This window comes from Tiliqua scincoides, chromosome 3 (assembly GCF_035046505.1).
Source record: "Tiliqua scincoides isolate rTilSci1 chromosome 3, rTilSci1.hap2, whole genome shotgun sequence".
Classification (NCBI taxonomy): domain Eukaryota; kingdom Metazoa; phylum Chordata; class Lepidosauria; order Squamata; family Scincidae; genus Tiliqua; species Tiliqua scincoides.
Window position 1 is genome coordinate 34,903,608 of NC_089823.1, and position 15,761 is coordinate 34,919,368.

The window sequence follows — 15,761 nt, forward strand, 5'->3', positions numbered from 1 at the left end:
GCACTACATCATGTAGTGTGATGCACTACATGTGATGCACCCCTGCATCATACATCATTCACTACATCACACACTGATTCTTCAGTGGAAATTCCACTCTTGCACCATTATGCAAGACCTTATCTATACTTAAATAAAAAGAAGGAAGTTTTTTGCAAATGCAAAGTGAACCTTCCTTTTTTGTTAAATTGAAAAGTGTCCAGCGATTTCACAATGCTGACATCCATCAGTATACTCCCTAAGAAATGTTACATGAGGTGGCAATGTAGCACTTACTAATGGCACACATTTCTAGAATCTTGCACTTGATGTCATGAAACTCCTTGAAATGTAAGCATTTGTAAGTTTCCCCTACTAGATATTTAAGGAGCCAGTCAACCCTAGTTCTAAATTTAGGGGTGATTTAAAAATTAAGAATCATAAGAATTGTGCATCTGGGCAAAAGAGGATGAGGATGAAACATGAGGATGATTTGAAGTTTACATTCTGGCTCAGGTTCATAGTCCTTGACACTTCTAACTATAATAGAGGTTCCTACTTATAATCAAAGTCACTTCAAATCACAAAGGAAGTGAATAGTCATCCTGTTGGGATTGAAAGAACTACAATTAAGTGGAATCAAAACTTGGTTTGCCAAATCAAAGTGATCACTTCAAATCACAAAGGAAGTGAACAGTCATCCTGTTGGGAGTGAAAGAACTACAATTAAGTGGAATCACAACTTAGTTTGCCAAATCAAAGTTTTAAGCAGGAGAAGATGATTCCGGGCTGGGGCACCTTCCTTATGAGGAAAGGCTATGGCGTTTGGGCCTCTTCAGCCTAGAAAAGAGGTGCCTGCGGGGGGACATGACTGAGACATACAAAATTATGCAGGGGATGGACAGAGGGATGCTCTTTACACTCTCACATAACACTAGAACCAGGGGACATCCACTAAAATTGAGTGTTGGGAGAGTTAGGACAGACAAAAGAAAATATTTCTTTACTCAGCGTGTGGTCGGTCTGTGGAACTCCTTGCCACAGGATGTGGTGACGGCGCCTGGATGCCTTTAAAAGGGGATTGGACAAGCTTCTGGAGGAAAAATCCATTACGGGTTACGAGCCATGATGTGCATGTACAACCTCCTGATTTTAGAAATGGGTTATGTCAGAATGCCAAATGCAAGGGAGGGTGCCAGAATGAGGTCTCTTGTTATCTGGTGTGCTCCCTGGGGCATTTAGTGGGCTGCTGTGACATACAGGAAGCTGGACTAGATGGGCCTATGGCCTGATCCAGTGGGGCTGTTCTTATGTTCTTAAGAAATTGCCACATGGAGGGGTTTGTGGAATTCTGAGAAGTTCAGTAAAGTTGTAATACTCCAGGACAGTAATAGCTCTCATAACACAGGCTATCCATTCCACAAAAAGGAACACCAAATGAAACAGGGCAATTAACTGCCCAATCCTAACTGGACTTTGACAGTGGAACAGGCATTCTGTTGCTGTAAATGGCTATATAGCGGCGTGTTCAGCATGCTGTTGGCAGCCATTCTGGAGCAGCCACTGCAAACAGTGGCGGCGTCAGAGGTCCACTGCCACAACTGGCTGCATGCGGGACCAAATGGGGAAAGTGGGAGCAACAGGGTGTGGAAGGGGAGGAACAGAGGAGCGTCTGGGCAGGGAGAGGGACAAGCAAGATACGGAATAGGGGAGGGAGGGGATGGATCCTAGCAGCACCAATTTGTGCCAGGATCCTTTCACTGTGTGTCCCCCCCATCTGTCTCCCTTACTCTCCTGGTTCTGTGCCAGCAAATGACTGGTGCTGATCCAAGGAGGCCCATTGGGGAAGAGGTGGCTTGTCCCAGGATAAAGGAACAAGTGCCCCCTTACCTTGAGGAGGCCTCCATGACTGCTCCCCCACACACACACAATGCAGCATCCACTCTGTTGGTACAGCTGCATCAGCAGAAAGAGGATTTATTAGATGTGTACTCACAAGAACAATTTGATCTCTACAGCAGCACAAAACACCATTTGCAGCACTTGTTCCAAGCTTCATCTTTGAGTAACAACATCACTTAAAATGGGGGCAGTCAGCACCGAAATGTAGTGGCTCACCTGGCCATTAACCCAGCTGTGTAGGCTTGCTCTACAAATAGTAAGCTAGCACAGGAGCTGCATCTTGTTACACTTCTAGAATGCTGCCTCATCTAGCAGCTTTCTGGAAGCGCTACTGCCGTCATTTGGATACTACACTGTTATTGAAAGCTTCTGAATTCCTCTGGCGAGCAAGACAGGCATAAATCAGTCCTAACCATCCACAGCACACATTCGCTTCAGGGTCATCTGCAAATTGGAAAAGTGGGATTCCTGGAAGACTCCTCCCTGCACTTCCTCCCTGCTGGTTCCTACCAGCTGCTCAGACCAGATAACAAAAGAGAAGATGCCTGGAGACTGGAAGCAAGTGGAAAGTTTTCTAGGAAGTCTTAACACAAACACATCTGACTTCAAAAAGCTTTTGACAAAATCCCTCATCAAAAGTTCCATGCCTGCCAACTTAGCAGGCATTCCATGGTCAGGTCATTTGACAGATTGGTAACTGATTAAAGGAGGCAAAGAGTAGGAATACCCCTGCTAGTTGAGCAAAGAGGCACCTTTTAAAGTGATGTCCTCTTATATTTAGCAGCCAGAGATCAACTGTCCCTCTTCACCCCAACATGGCATCTTTTCCAGTGGCTGTTGCTGGTGTCTCTTTTTAGACTCTGAGCCCTTTGGGGACAGGGAGCCATTTACTGATTTATTTAGCTATGTAAACCCCTTTGTGAACTGCTTTTTATTGAAAAACGGTATTATTATTATTATTATTATTATTATTATTAATAATAATAATAATAATAATAATAATAATAATAATAATAATAATAATAATAGGACCATTTTCACAGTGGAAGGAAGTTAGAAGTTATCTGTAATAAAACCAGTGGTTTTTAATTTGTTCATAAATGAGCTGGAGTAAAGCCATAAACAGCAAGACAGCCACCCAGTTCCTCCCAACCAAGTGATCAGAGGGCTAAAGCAGGGAAAGGCTATAATGTTAGGGCTTTTAAACCAGGAAAAAAGATTATTAAGGGGACAGGATTGAGTTATCAAATTCTGCATGGTGTTTTTTTTAGCTGGCAACCTTCAGTCTCAAAAGACTATGGTATCGCGCTCTGAATGGTGGTTCTGGCGCAGCCTCTAGTGTGTCTGAAAAGGCCAATTTGGGAGTGACAATCCCTTCCGCACTGGGAGCAAGTGCAGTCTGTCCCTGGTCTGTCTCCCTGGCTGTGGGCCTTCCTTCTTTGCCTCTTTGCCTCAGTCTGTTGGCCAAGTGTCTCTTCAAACTGGAAGAGGCCATGCTGCACAGCCTGCCTCCAAGTGGACTGCTCAGAGGCCAGGGTTTCCCACTTGTTGAGGTCCACTCCTAAGGCCTTCAGATCCCTCTTGCAGATGTCCTTGTATCGCAGCTGTGGTCTACCTGTAGGGCGCTTTCCTTGCACAAGTTCTCCATAGAGGAGATCCTTTGGGATCCGGCCATCATGCATTCTCACGACATGACCGAGCCAACGCAGGCGTCTCTGTTTCAGCAGTGCATACATGCTAGGGATTCCAACTCATTCCAGGACTGTGTTGTTTGGAACTTTATCCTGCCAGGTGATGCCGAGGATGCGTTGGAGGCAGCGCATGTGGAAAGCGTGCATGGTGTAGAGGGAGTGCATAGAGATAAGGTTTTCACCCTCTTTCACAGCAGTATAACCAGGAGCCATCCAATGAAACTGATTAACGAAACATTTAGGCAGATAGGCAAAAGGAGGTATTTCACAAAATTAGTCTGTGGAACTTGTTGCCACAAGAAGTGGTGATAAACACTTGCTTGGGTGGCTTTAAAGGAGGAATTGGACAAATTCATGGAGGACTGCTAATTACAATGACTGCACTACCACCAGGTTCAGCAACCATCAGTTGCACAGGAGCAATGCAAGAAAGAACCCCAATGCTTGTGGGCTTTCCAGAGGCAGCCAGTGGGTCACTGTAGGAAACAGGAGGCTGGACGAGATGGACCTTTGGCCTGATCCAACAGTGCTTCTCTTATATTCTTCTTAAGAAACAAAGAGGGAAACAGCTACATTGCCAAGTCATTCTGTCTGTCCACATACAAGGCAGGCCAACTCACATACGCTGGCTAACTGATCATCTTGTCTTTATACTGCGGTATCACAATGCCTCATAGGGACAAACTTGGGTGGAACTAAAATACTGAGATGGATTTCACCTATGCAAAACCACCAAGAACTACATGAATTTCATACATGACAATAATGCAATCAAACTGCAAGACATTTGCACTGCTAATGCTACCCTGACGTATCACAGATTATTCCCACAACACAGTGGCATCCCTACCCTGAACACATTTACATGGAATAAGATCTTCTTTGTTTCAGTAAACCTGACTTCCAAGTAAGCATTTTAGGGATTACAGTCCAAGACAGAAAAGAAGCCACTACTGGAACAACGGAAACTGTCCTTTACTGCACCAGGCCTTAGATCTAACTAGGTTAATACTAGAGTCTCTGTAGGTTTTCAGACAAGGAACTTTCCTGATCCTACCTGGAGGTGCCAGAGATTGAGCTAGGGACCTCCTGCAATCACTGGTGGCTATCGGGCTAGTGGTGTGAAAGAAAGGGAAGGGAGGGGGAGGAATGGGGCAGCTATGGGGGTGAGGAGTGGCAGGGCCAGGCTGTTTCTGGACAGAAAGGGGGTGGAGAGGGAGGCAGAACAGGTGAGTAAGGAGCAGGATTGGTTGCATTCATGAGCAGCTGTATCTTATCCCCTCCCTCTCCCTTACTCTCTTTGGGTCAATACCAGCAAAATGTGCCAAAACACAATCGGGGCTGGTCACATGCCCTGTGACATTCCAAATCCTCATTTTGGTACAGCTAGGCATTACTTTAAAATAAGGATTTGAAAAGTTCCCTGGGGACCATCAATGACAGCACTGAAATCTTTCACCCACTTGTAGGAAACAGCTTCACTTGTCCAGGCTGCTTTTGAAAAACAAACCTTTGTGCCATATGCAGGCATCAGCTGTGACAATGTTTTCTGACTTTAACGCAACATGTTAGACCCACCCTCCTCCCCCCACCTCCTAACATTTGCTCTTAGGGTGTGCACAGATAGATTTTGTTCCTTGGTTTTGTATGAACAAATAATTCCTGAATTTAGATATTTTTTCTAAGAACAAAGCCTTTCTCAACTATGCCAACCTTTGGATCAAGCTACACAAAGTGTGGATCAGGACCACAGGGTCAGACTGGAAGGGATTTCAATCTTTGGCCATTTGGCAGAAAAATTGTGCATTCAAGAAGTTACTTAACCCTCCAAAAATATAGCACATGACATTTTTAAGGTTGAACAACTTCTTCAGAGGGGCAGTTTTCAGGGGGAAAAGCAGTGCGGAGATAATTAAAATACTCTCTTCTTCCACAGCAGCCTTGACTTCAGCTATCAGAATGGAGGAAGCCTGCTTTGCTAGTAAGATCTCATTATTGAAACACTTCTACTTTGTATTTGGTAATTCTCATTCTGGTTTTATAAAGAACTTTTTTTTAAACCCAACAAAATTAAAATGTGGTGGTGCCATTAGTGAAATGCATCTAAGGGTAAGGTGTGATGCACTTCAACCTACTGGTTGAAGATCAATAGACTAGAGCTGTTCACACTTACTGGGCAGTAAGTTCCACTGAATTTAATGAAAAGTACTTTTGGAATTGACACTCCAAGTAGTGTAGACTTGTGCTATAGAGGAGCTGGTTTTGAAGCCAAGGCTCAAATTCCTACTAAGTTAAGAAGGTTGCCAAATAGCTTTGAGCGAAGCCATCTCAGACTAACCAAGGTCACAGGGGTTATTGATCCAAGTTCCTTGGGAGTAAGAATGGGGTAACAATGAACATAAAGAACAAAAGGTATTTCTTCACTTATGATGTAATAAGCAACAAATAATCTTTCTGCCACTGACTAATGCATCTCCTGCTCACTTTAGAAGACTTGAGAAAGTAGAAGCCAGACAACTGTTGAAAGAAGCAGGCAAATGTTGATTGCTATAACTCTAGAATGCATCACAACCCAAGAGGCAACACATGTCACTCTTGCTCTAATGGGGCTTGATTGTCCCCTCAGTCCTCATGGTTACCTGGATGTGCTACACGGTCCTGATACTTGGGCTGGAATTCACTGATGGTGAGCAGCAAGACTTGAATGGTCCCGATGAAGATACCTGCCAGACAGCCGTAGAAGATCAGGTAGAAGAGCAAGATCTTAACTGTTGACAAAAAGAAAACATACAACCATCTACTATAAGTTGCTAATGAGTCATCTGGGTGCATAGTAGCTTCTAAATAAGCACAGATTGCATCAAGTCAGAAACAGAAGCTGCTTGCAATGAAGGAGGGAGGGGGAAGGAAAAGTAATTATCTCAAGAGGTGACACTCTACCTCAAATAAGCAGAACAAACCTGAAAATATTAGTAGCAGTAATAGTAATTGTAGTAACAAATAGCCATAAGTTAGGAAACTTATAACTTGTTGCATATTTTATCATTACAAATATTTATACACCATTTTTCAACAAAAAAGTTCACAATACAGTTTACAAAGCAAAAATAATAAAAAAATCTAGAAGGGGAGACAACAGTAATAGCCACTAAGGGGGTTGCAAGATCTTCCCCTGCTAAATACACGACAACCCCCATGATAAAGGTGCATCTTTGCCTAGTAAGCTGTAAGCTCACTGTAGACCAGGGGATACAATTCTCAGCATAATTACAGGTGTGCATTGCACACACATTGTACATTCCCCTGGGGGCTGGGGGATAAGAATAAGCCCTCAGTTTGGCTGTACTTGTCCTAAGAGACAACTAAACAGCCACCAGGTAGGTGGGACTTGATAGCCTGGGAAGGCAGCTTATCTGAGAAAAGGAAAACTCTGATTCCAAACCTCCACTGCCTTGTGGCTACATCCAGTTAAGGAAAAGGCTTCAGGAGTCAACCTTGAGGAAAAATCCAGAGCCAGAGTCCCTGAGGCAGTTCATGGCTGAACACAGTCACGTTCTGGCAACTCCTGCGACGCCTCTAGAACCAACCGTATTGGCTTCTGCCTTTCCATTGGATCATTTCAGTGACGTGAAGATGGGGGGATTTGCTGCATGGGAAACAGTCTATCCTCCATATCTACTTTATCCAGGCTTTGAGCATTGGAGAGGACACTCTGTTCCAGAACCACTATTCAGAGCGTGATACCATAGTCTTCCGAGACTGAAGGATGCCAACATCATCTCACATCTCTCATGCACACAGGCATGCACACATACATACTATACCTTCTATAGAAATGTATGCTTTATTTCTTTATTAAAGGTGGTTGATAATCATGGAGAACAGGTCTATCAGTGACTATTAGCCATGATTGATATGCAAAACTTCTAAGTTGAAAGGCTTTATATCTCTACATACTAGGAGCTGGAAGTGGAGAGGCACACAACCAAGAAAGACATGCCTTGATTGCAAGCTTCCGACAGTATCCAGTTGGAAACAAAATGCTGGATCAATAGCCCTCAGGGCGACTTCACCCTTTGTCCCAAAATATAGTCTTTAAACGCAGCCCTGCCCTGCCCGTCTCTTTGGGTGTAGATCAGCACAGGAGACCCAGAACCTACACACTTGAATTTGCGTGCCCATCACAAGTGACCCTTCTGCACAGAAAGAGAGATAAGTGGATTGTGCAGGCAGGAAGGAGTGCAGGTGTATACACAAACTTCTGAGTCTCTTGTGGTGTTCTACAAGGTGCGATGAATAGAATTTCTTGCACCACCTTTATGCGCCGGTGTGAAATGATCCTCACTATCAAGTAAAGCTTACAAATGGGGTGAGAGACACACACCGGTGAGCTCTTGAGAGTTGCACCCACGTCTCAAGATGGGATACATCTCAAACACGATTTATGGCACAGCTCCAGAGTTTTGATGCCCTTCCCTAGCATAGATATGTATATTTGAATTCTGGCATCCAGTTCCTATTGGCACTGTTTCCAAGAACACATTTTTCTCTCTGAAAGAGTCCTGCACAAGCTGCACCATCTGCATTTAGCCGATATCAGTCAGGTTAATATACAAATTAACTATGTATGAACTGTGACATTACAAATTACATAAACTGTGCTATCTATTTGTTTAAAGGAGGGGAAGGCAGGAAAAAAATAATAATAAAGGCATTTGTTTCTAGCTAGACCTGCTCCTTACTGGTTTACAGGGGAATCTCTCTGCTGAGTTCTAACATGGTCTCCTAGACACCGCAGGAAGGAAGCACTACCCCAGACCCGGCTCCTCTACACTAAGGAAATCACAGCAACACAACGCCTTTTAAAGGAGTTGAGAGCCCAAGTGCAAAATTACCCACGAAGTCTAAAGGTCTCGTGGTAACCCTTAGAACAAATATTGGGGGGGGGGGGGAATTGCACCATGCAGAAGAGTTTTTTCCCCATTGGTGATGTGTCAGTGAAAGAGCAAACCCTACTCAAATAAGGTTCGTTTTCCCCAGAGGGAAAGAGGACCAGCAGCATGACAGTTTTGCACTCTCAGGGTTAACACATTCTCTGGTAACCAGGCAGCGGTAGGCAAAGAGTTGTGTGACGTCACAGAGATTTGGACATTTTTTCCAGAGCACAGTCATAGGTGGTGCTGTTGTAATGAGCAAAAGAGGAACCGGCTGACAGCAAGTTACTTTGGGGTTGGAAGAAAAATAAAAAGGAAATTCAAAGAGCTCTGGATTGTAAGAGGACTCTATGAATTTTGCCAAATGTTTAGCCAGGACAATCTTAAAGGACACAGCCTCACCTCTACTATAGAAGGCAGTCAGACCAACAGGACAGCACATGGCAACTTTAAAAAACAAACACACTGAACCAGTGGGCGTCTAGAAGCTGCCTTGTGAATGGCTCTCTGTGTGTGTGTGTGTGTGTGTGTGTGTGTGTGTGTGTGTGTGTGTTTTTACCTTAAAAGGTAGGCAATATATCAGGAAAATAAATAATCCAATAGTACAGCTGCTGCAGCTGTTCTTGAAAAAGAATCAATGCCATGCCACCGCCCTTCCAGCAAGGAGATGTCTCATCTAGGAGATTTTAGGTGACCTTCTGCCAGTTTGTGTAGTAGTGAACACTGAGCTACAACGGCCAAAGGTCTGACTCAGTACGAGCTTCCCAGACTCTACATGCAATGAATCTTCTCTCTTCCACCCGCTTGCTCTATGACAACTCTCTCCATAGGTTCTGGTTCATCTCACAGCAATGATCTGTCCGCCAAGCATGTCCTTTGCATCTACTCTTTATGCAGATGCCAGGCAAGGATTTAAACCAGGAAGCTCTGAATGTGTCACCTCCAACAGGACATTGGCTGGACTCAGGCTAGTGAAGGTGCCAGGTTGGCAGCTGCAGTTGGCAGAGGCTCTAAGAAAGGTCCTGGACCAAAATGTGAGTCATTTTAAATATACCTCAACTTTTCCTCTCCTGTCATCCCCGGATATGCTATTTATAAACCAGCTCTTCCCATTCTCATTCATGAAAGTTCATGTTTATAGGAGTCATTTGCTGCTCTGACCTTGGGTATCATGGATGATTCTAAATTTGCACAGAGTTTCCAAAGGAATGGAAAGTTCCAGATAACAGGCAAGCTTGTCTGATGCAGGGAGACAACAGAGACACTCGGGTCTGTCTGCTCAAGCCCCAGCAGAAGTAGGAGGAGACTCAGGGCACCCTATCCTTTCTTTCTTTCAAGGGCAGCCATATCCGAACCATAAATGTGAAAGGCCCTGGGCGTGCTCTACACTCTCCCACCTCATGGGTTCTGTCAGACTTTCCTTCCATTATCAAAGAGACTGCAATATTTGCTGGTTGGCACAAAAGGCGCCCCTACAAAGTAATGCAACTCCTCAGACAGGCTAGGAGATAAGAGTCAAAGGCCACCTGCACTGGAGCCCACATAACACTGTAGAGGACTCTTTAAAAAAAAAAAAAAAAAAGGTTTTTGCTGCTCATACATCCTAATCAAGGACCCCTCTTCTGGACTTAGAAGCCAGAGCCAATGTGAAAGGAGGACACAATGGACTGCAGGCAACTGAAAATCTTGTGGATTTGTGCTGACTTGTGCATTGCAGAGTATGATGAATCCAGACAAGAGCCTCTGTCCTGGGGTGGAGATGGATGCCAAGACCAAAGAGGTAGAGGGTAGCAATGAGAACCTTCATTCACCGCCTTCCAAACCTCAATCTCCTTCAACTTGGGTTTAGTTGCTAGGAGACAGCCTTCAAGGACTTTGTTATTCCTAAATCTCCCTTGGGCTGTTTTTTTTCCCTCCTACCTGACCTTTCTCTCTGTCTAGCCCTGCAGCACAGGCCTCCCCAGACTAAAGGAAGGTGTATGTGGAAAAAGAAGAAATCAAGACATCCGGCCATTAGCAGTCAATTCAAAAAGATGCATGAGGGCAAGTGATGTTCCTCCTGTATGGGGCACCTCAGCTTCCCCAGGGATCCAACCAAGTCTCCCATTACCTCCTGCCTGGAAGGTGTCACCTTGACTAACCTTGAGCTGTGATGCATTATTAACCCTTTGGAGGTGGCAGACGGGAAACGAACCCTAAGCCTCTCTTACTCCTTCCTGTTTGTGGTGATGTCCTGGCCATTTTTGGGAACCCACACACACACCCCACGCCATGCTCAGTGACAGAGTGCCCTTTACTCAGTGTGGTGTCCTTCCTGATTGACAAGAAAGCACTGCAGTGGGTGCTCCACTGATGAAGAGCATGGAGGTAGGAGGAGAGGAGGAGGAGGAAGGGGTGTGGAGGGCTCCCCCTCTCCCCACTGCATCCATCCCACTCCACCCAGCCTACAGTCACGACTCAGGTTTGGAGGACATCAATGCCCTTCAGCACCTTTGTGGGCAGCAGGGGAAAAAACCAAACCAAAGCACAGAAAGCCCAGCCGCTCTCTAGCGCAGAGGCAACTGGCCAGCCTCTTCTTCCACCTCCAGGAAAGCCAGAAAGAAGCAGCACCCTAGCCAAGCCAGGCAGTCCACCTGGGCATCTCCAAAGGATTGCTTCCCATTCAACCACACAAAACTGGAACCAGACCAACCAATAATATACAATCCAGCCACACACTTCGGATGGAGGGGGAGGTGTTGAAGTCTTATTATGGTGAAGAGCTCAGAATAAGGTCTTTGAACCAGTGGCGTAGCTGGGGGGCAAGGCACTCAGTCTTGCAGGAAGCCTTACTGCAATGCCTCCTTTGCGCTCCCACCACCAAGAATGGTTCCAAAGGGGAGAGGGGGGGTCGCCTGCACGCCAAGGTGAGGCTCCCTGCAAAACTTGGTGCTTTGCCCCCCCTCTAGTTACACCACTGCCTTGAACCATGTTCGGTGCTCTCGCCTGACGCTTCCAGCACTGGATCGCCTTCAGCTGCCAAGGAAGCTGGCTGGGCGTGCATTTTTAAGCCTGGCAGGAGCAAAATAAATAAATCAGACATAAAAAGCCCGCCAGTGGAGGAATAAAGGGACTCTCAAGCTTTGGAGGTATCAGATCTGGCCCTCTACTGAAGAGTGGTGATCGTCGCCAGCAAGGTCACTGCCAAGGGGCGGCCCTGCCCTTCAAGGCATCCAAGACACTTCCCACCCACGCGCGACTGCTGTTCCTGCGTGGACCACCACCTGCTGGTTCTCCTTTGCAAGCGCAAAAGGGGCAGAGGGGGGCAGGCGGCTACTTACACCAGCTGCCTCCGGTCCTGCCCAGGAACTCCTTCTTTTCGGAGTTCCAGATGAATTTCTTCCAGTTGCCATCGCCTTCCTTGGCTTTGCCGCGAGCCATGAGCGGAGCGATGCGGAGAAGTCCTCCTTGCCCTGCGAGGATCACAGCCCTCCGCTGCTAGTCCTGCCCAGCGCCAGGCGCGCCCGGCTTCCCGAGGCGGAGAGAAGGAAGGTGGGTCCTTGGTGCGTCCCCCCCCCGGCGAGGGTGTGTGCGTGCGGGTGAGATAATCCTGGCCAGGAGAGCCTCGGCAGACACGGGGATGCCCCGATCCCAGCAGCCAGAAGGATGCTGGTGGAGGCAGAGCCGGGGGGGGGGGCAGCGCGCAAGAGGCACCGACAGCAGCTCGAGCAGAACAAACAGCGCTCTCGCCTCCCCCCAGCGTGGGATATATGGCCCTACTCCTGGGGCCAGCCCTGCCCACCCAAATGCCGGTAACCAATGAGGAGGCAGGGAGAGGGAGCGTGGCTTGGGGGAGGCGGGGAGCAGGGCAAGTGCACGCGCTGCAGGAGGCGCTGCGTCGGGCGCTCCCGGCACCTGCCGCCCCTCTCGCCTGCCAGGCGCGCTCTCGTGTGTGCAGCCAGCGGGGAGGAGGCGCGTCTCCTCCACACCACCTGTGATTGCCTGAGCTCCGAGCGGGAGCAGAGCCCAGCCCAGCCCAGCCCTGCAGAGAAAAGGGGGGGCGGGGGCCCTGCAGCGGAGAAACGGAGGGTAGGTAGATAGGGCGGCAGCAGCAGCAGCGGCCGGGCTGAGCCCTGCAGATAGCCGGGAAGGCGGCCAGCCTGCCCAGATAAGCTGTCGGGGTGGCTAGGAAGGAAATCGAGTGCCCGAGCCTAGGCATGTCTACTCAGAAGTAAGTCCCATTATAGTCAGTGGGGCTTACTTCCTGGAAAGGGGGGCTAGGACTGTAGCCTCAGAGCCCAAGCCTATGCACGTCTACTCAGAAGTCAGTCCCATTGGAGTCAGTGGGGCTTACTCCCGGGTAGTGTGGATAGGATTGCAGCCTCAGAGCCCAATTCTAGGCATGTCTGCTCAGAAGTAAGTCCCATTATAGTCAGTGGGGCTTACTCGCAGGTAAGTGCGGGTAGGATTGCGGCCCGAGTTGGCAGGAAAGCGAGGGCGACCAGGGCGCAGCACACCTCGCCTGCTGGACCCGGGCACAGAAAACCCGGGACGCGGCGGAGGCCCCGTGCTTGGCATGTACAAGGGAGGGGTGACGCCAGGCGGAGGTCCCGATCGGGGGTCTGTGGTGGTTGTGTTGGCCCCGAGAACCCAAAGCCAGGCTCCGAGGCAAGAAGTGCCCACTCGGGGCTCAGGCACTGGTCGAGGGTGGGCAGAACACGGGCAGGAGCCCCCCTCGCACTGCCAGAAGCGACGGCCGCTGCCTTGACCTTCCTCTGCGACCCACGCTGCCCGCTGGCACTTGGACGGATCGGCTGGGATTGAGATGCGGGGAAGAAGGTGGCGCTTGCCTAGAGACGTCCTTCAGGCCCGATGCAGAGGCCGCCCCCTCCCTCGTTCACGGATGCTGCCCACGGAAGGTGAAGCTCGCCTGTCTGCCGGCTGCAACGTCATCCCTGCCGCAGCCCTCTGCTCTGGGAATGCCCTTCCCGAGACCAGCTCCACACCGGTGTGTTTCGCACCTGCAGCCACCTGGCCCTTTCTAGTCGTCGATGAGGACTAGACTGCTTCCACCCTGTGGCGTAGCTAGAGGGGGTACAAAGCACTAAGTTTTGCAGGGAGCCTCACTCCAGCGTGCAAGGGCCCCCCCTTCGGAGCCATTCCGGGCAGGGAGCCTCGGTTTTGCTCACCCCCCTGCCCAGAATGGGGGTTCCTTGCATGCTGCAGTAAGGCTCCCTGCAGAACTTAGTGCTTTGCACCCCCCTCTAGCTATGCCACTGGCGTCACCTGAAGGGTTTCAGGTGCCAGCAACTGAGCAGGGCATGTAAGATACTCACCAGTGTCACTCTGGAATGCAGGGCTTTGCATTTGCTGTAGGGTTCCTCTTATCTTGCAGAATCTAAACGCTGCCACAGGCATGAAAATGAAGGGCAGACGGTTTAGCAGGCATTGAGTCAGTACAACCCATTCTCAGCAGCTGAGTCAGTAGGTTCCCTGAATAGGCTTCCTTCATGCCAGGTCATTTCCCCTTTGCATTCTCCCCTCTCTCCTTATGCCCAGGTGCCTGCAGGGTCTTTGGAGCTGTTGGGGAAAGGTATACAAAGAGGATGCTCCTCTCAGTGTGCACTGTTCTTTCCCACATAGCCTTTCTGCCCTCTCCAGTTTCCACTGTACTCCACCTTGGTCACAAGTAAAGATGACAAGGAAACACTTCATGGCAAGAGGACATCCCAACCGTGCCAGCAGACAACAACAACAACAACAGTATTTATATACCAATTTTCAACAAGTTCACAAAGAGCTTTACAGAGAGTTTACAGAGAAAATCAAATATCTAATGGCTCCCTGTCCCAAAAGGGCTTGCAATCTAAAAAGATACAACACCAGCAGACAGCCACTAGAAAAGCCACTGCTGGGGTGAGATGGGCCAGTTACTCTCCCCCCTGCTAAATAAAAGAGGAGCACCCACTTGAAAAAGTGCCTCTTAACCAGTTAGCAGGGGCAACTGGTCCTCTGCTGTGTTTGCTTTGGAGCACCTGTAGGTATTTGAAGACAAACAGTCTGGCAGTGGGAAACCGACAGAGGCTGTGCTGAAGTAGCTGCAAGCGATCAGTGCACAGTGATTCAGGCTACAGAGATCTAGCAAGGCAGTGATCGTTTCGGGAGGAGTGGCAGGAAAATGGATAACCAAGGGAGGGAGGAGAGATCAAGGTGTAAGGAGCAGGATTAACTTCTCGGTTTGACCTTGAAGAATGTATGCATCATTTCACTACTCCCAAGTCCTGAAGTGACACAGACAGAGCACACTGGTTAAACTAAGGGCAGTGAGAAAATGCTACCCACCAAAGGTGCAAGGCACTGCTTTGGGGCCCGGGGCGGTGACATCAGTGTCACATGACATCATGATGTCACTTCTGGGTTTTCCCCAGAAAAAGGAGTGCTTGCTGCTTCTGCTTTGCAAGCACACCCCCCTCATTCCTTCACCCCTGAACAGGGTGACCAGGTACGTTGGAGGACAGAGTGCCTATACCTTTAAGCATTGCATAGAAGAGGGAATTTTGGCAGGTGCAGTTTTTTAAACCCTTCCATGTTTAGCTGCACCTGCCAAAGTTACGTCTTCTATGCAATGGTTAAAGGTATAGGCACTCTGCCCTCCACTGTATCTGGTCACTCTACCCATGAAAGCTTCCTTTTCAGGGGCATGGGGAACAGGGGCATGAAGTCTCCAGTGCCTCCTCCGTAACAAGGGTGGAGCCTGTGGGTCAGTCATTTGCCCCCTCTTGGTGTAGCACCTGGGGCAGGTACTCCTCAGGCTTGGCCCAAGTTATGCCTATGCTGTCCACAGCTACTGATTCTAATTACAATTTTTCTTTCTTTTTCAAAATCGTGTTGAACCCTGCACCTGAGAGTCCATCATATGCAGGAAGCCATTTATTACAGGAGTATACAGGCAGCAGGCTGTTACTGCATGGCCTCTCATACAAGAATAGACACAGAGAGAACTCTGCACTCATCTAGGCCCTCTCTGATCCACCTTTTCTAACCATCAAAGATGTATAACCTCCAAGGGCATTCATCAATGGCTACTTTTCCTAACTGTCAATGTACTGTGATGTCCTTCTACTATAACATCTTTGTAATAACATTCCAGATGCTCTGTGAGTATACCTATGGGAAGTTGCCTTGTTTTTCTGAACTGCTTCACTGGCATGAGCAGGAGTCAGAAAGAAATATTAAGGGGAAAACTAAGTCATATGCAGCCTAAAGAGACACATAG

The 15,761-nt window shown here is 48.2% G+C and overlaps 1 protein-coding gene across 1 annotated transcript in view; it reads right to left on the reverse strand.

Annotated features, from left to right (window-relative positions):
- The window catches only part of ATP1B1 (ATPase Na+/K+ transporting subunit beta 1), a 33,290-nt gene extending 21,079 nt beyond the window's left edge, over window positions 1–12,211 (reverse strand). Inside the window, exons 1-2 of the mRNA XM_066620337.1 lie at window positions 11,827–12,211; window positions 6,212–6,340 (exon numbers count right to left, since the gene is read on the reverse strand). Of these exons, the coding sequence (XP_066476434.1) occupies window positions 6,212–6,340; window positions 11,827–11,926 (229 nt within the window). The 5' untranslated portion in view covers window positions 11,927–12,211. The remainder of the gene's footprint in view (window positions 1–6,211; window positions 6,341–11,826) is intronic.
- Between the last annotated feature and the right edge of the window lie 3,550 nt (window positions 12,212–15,761).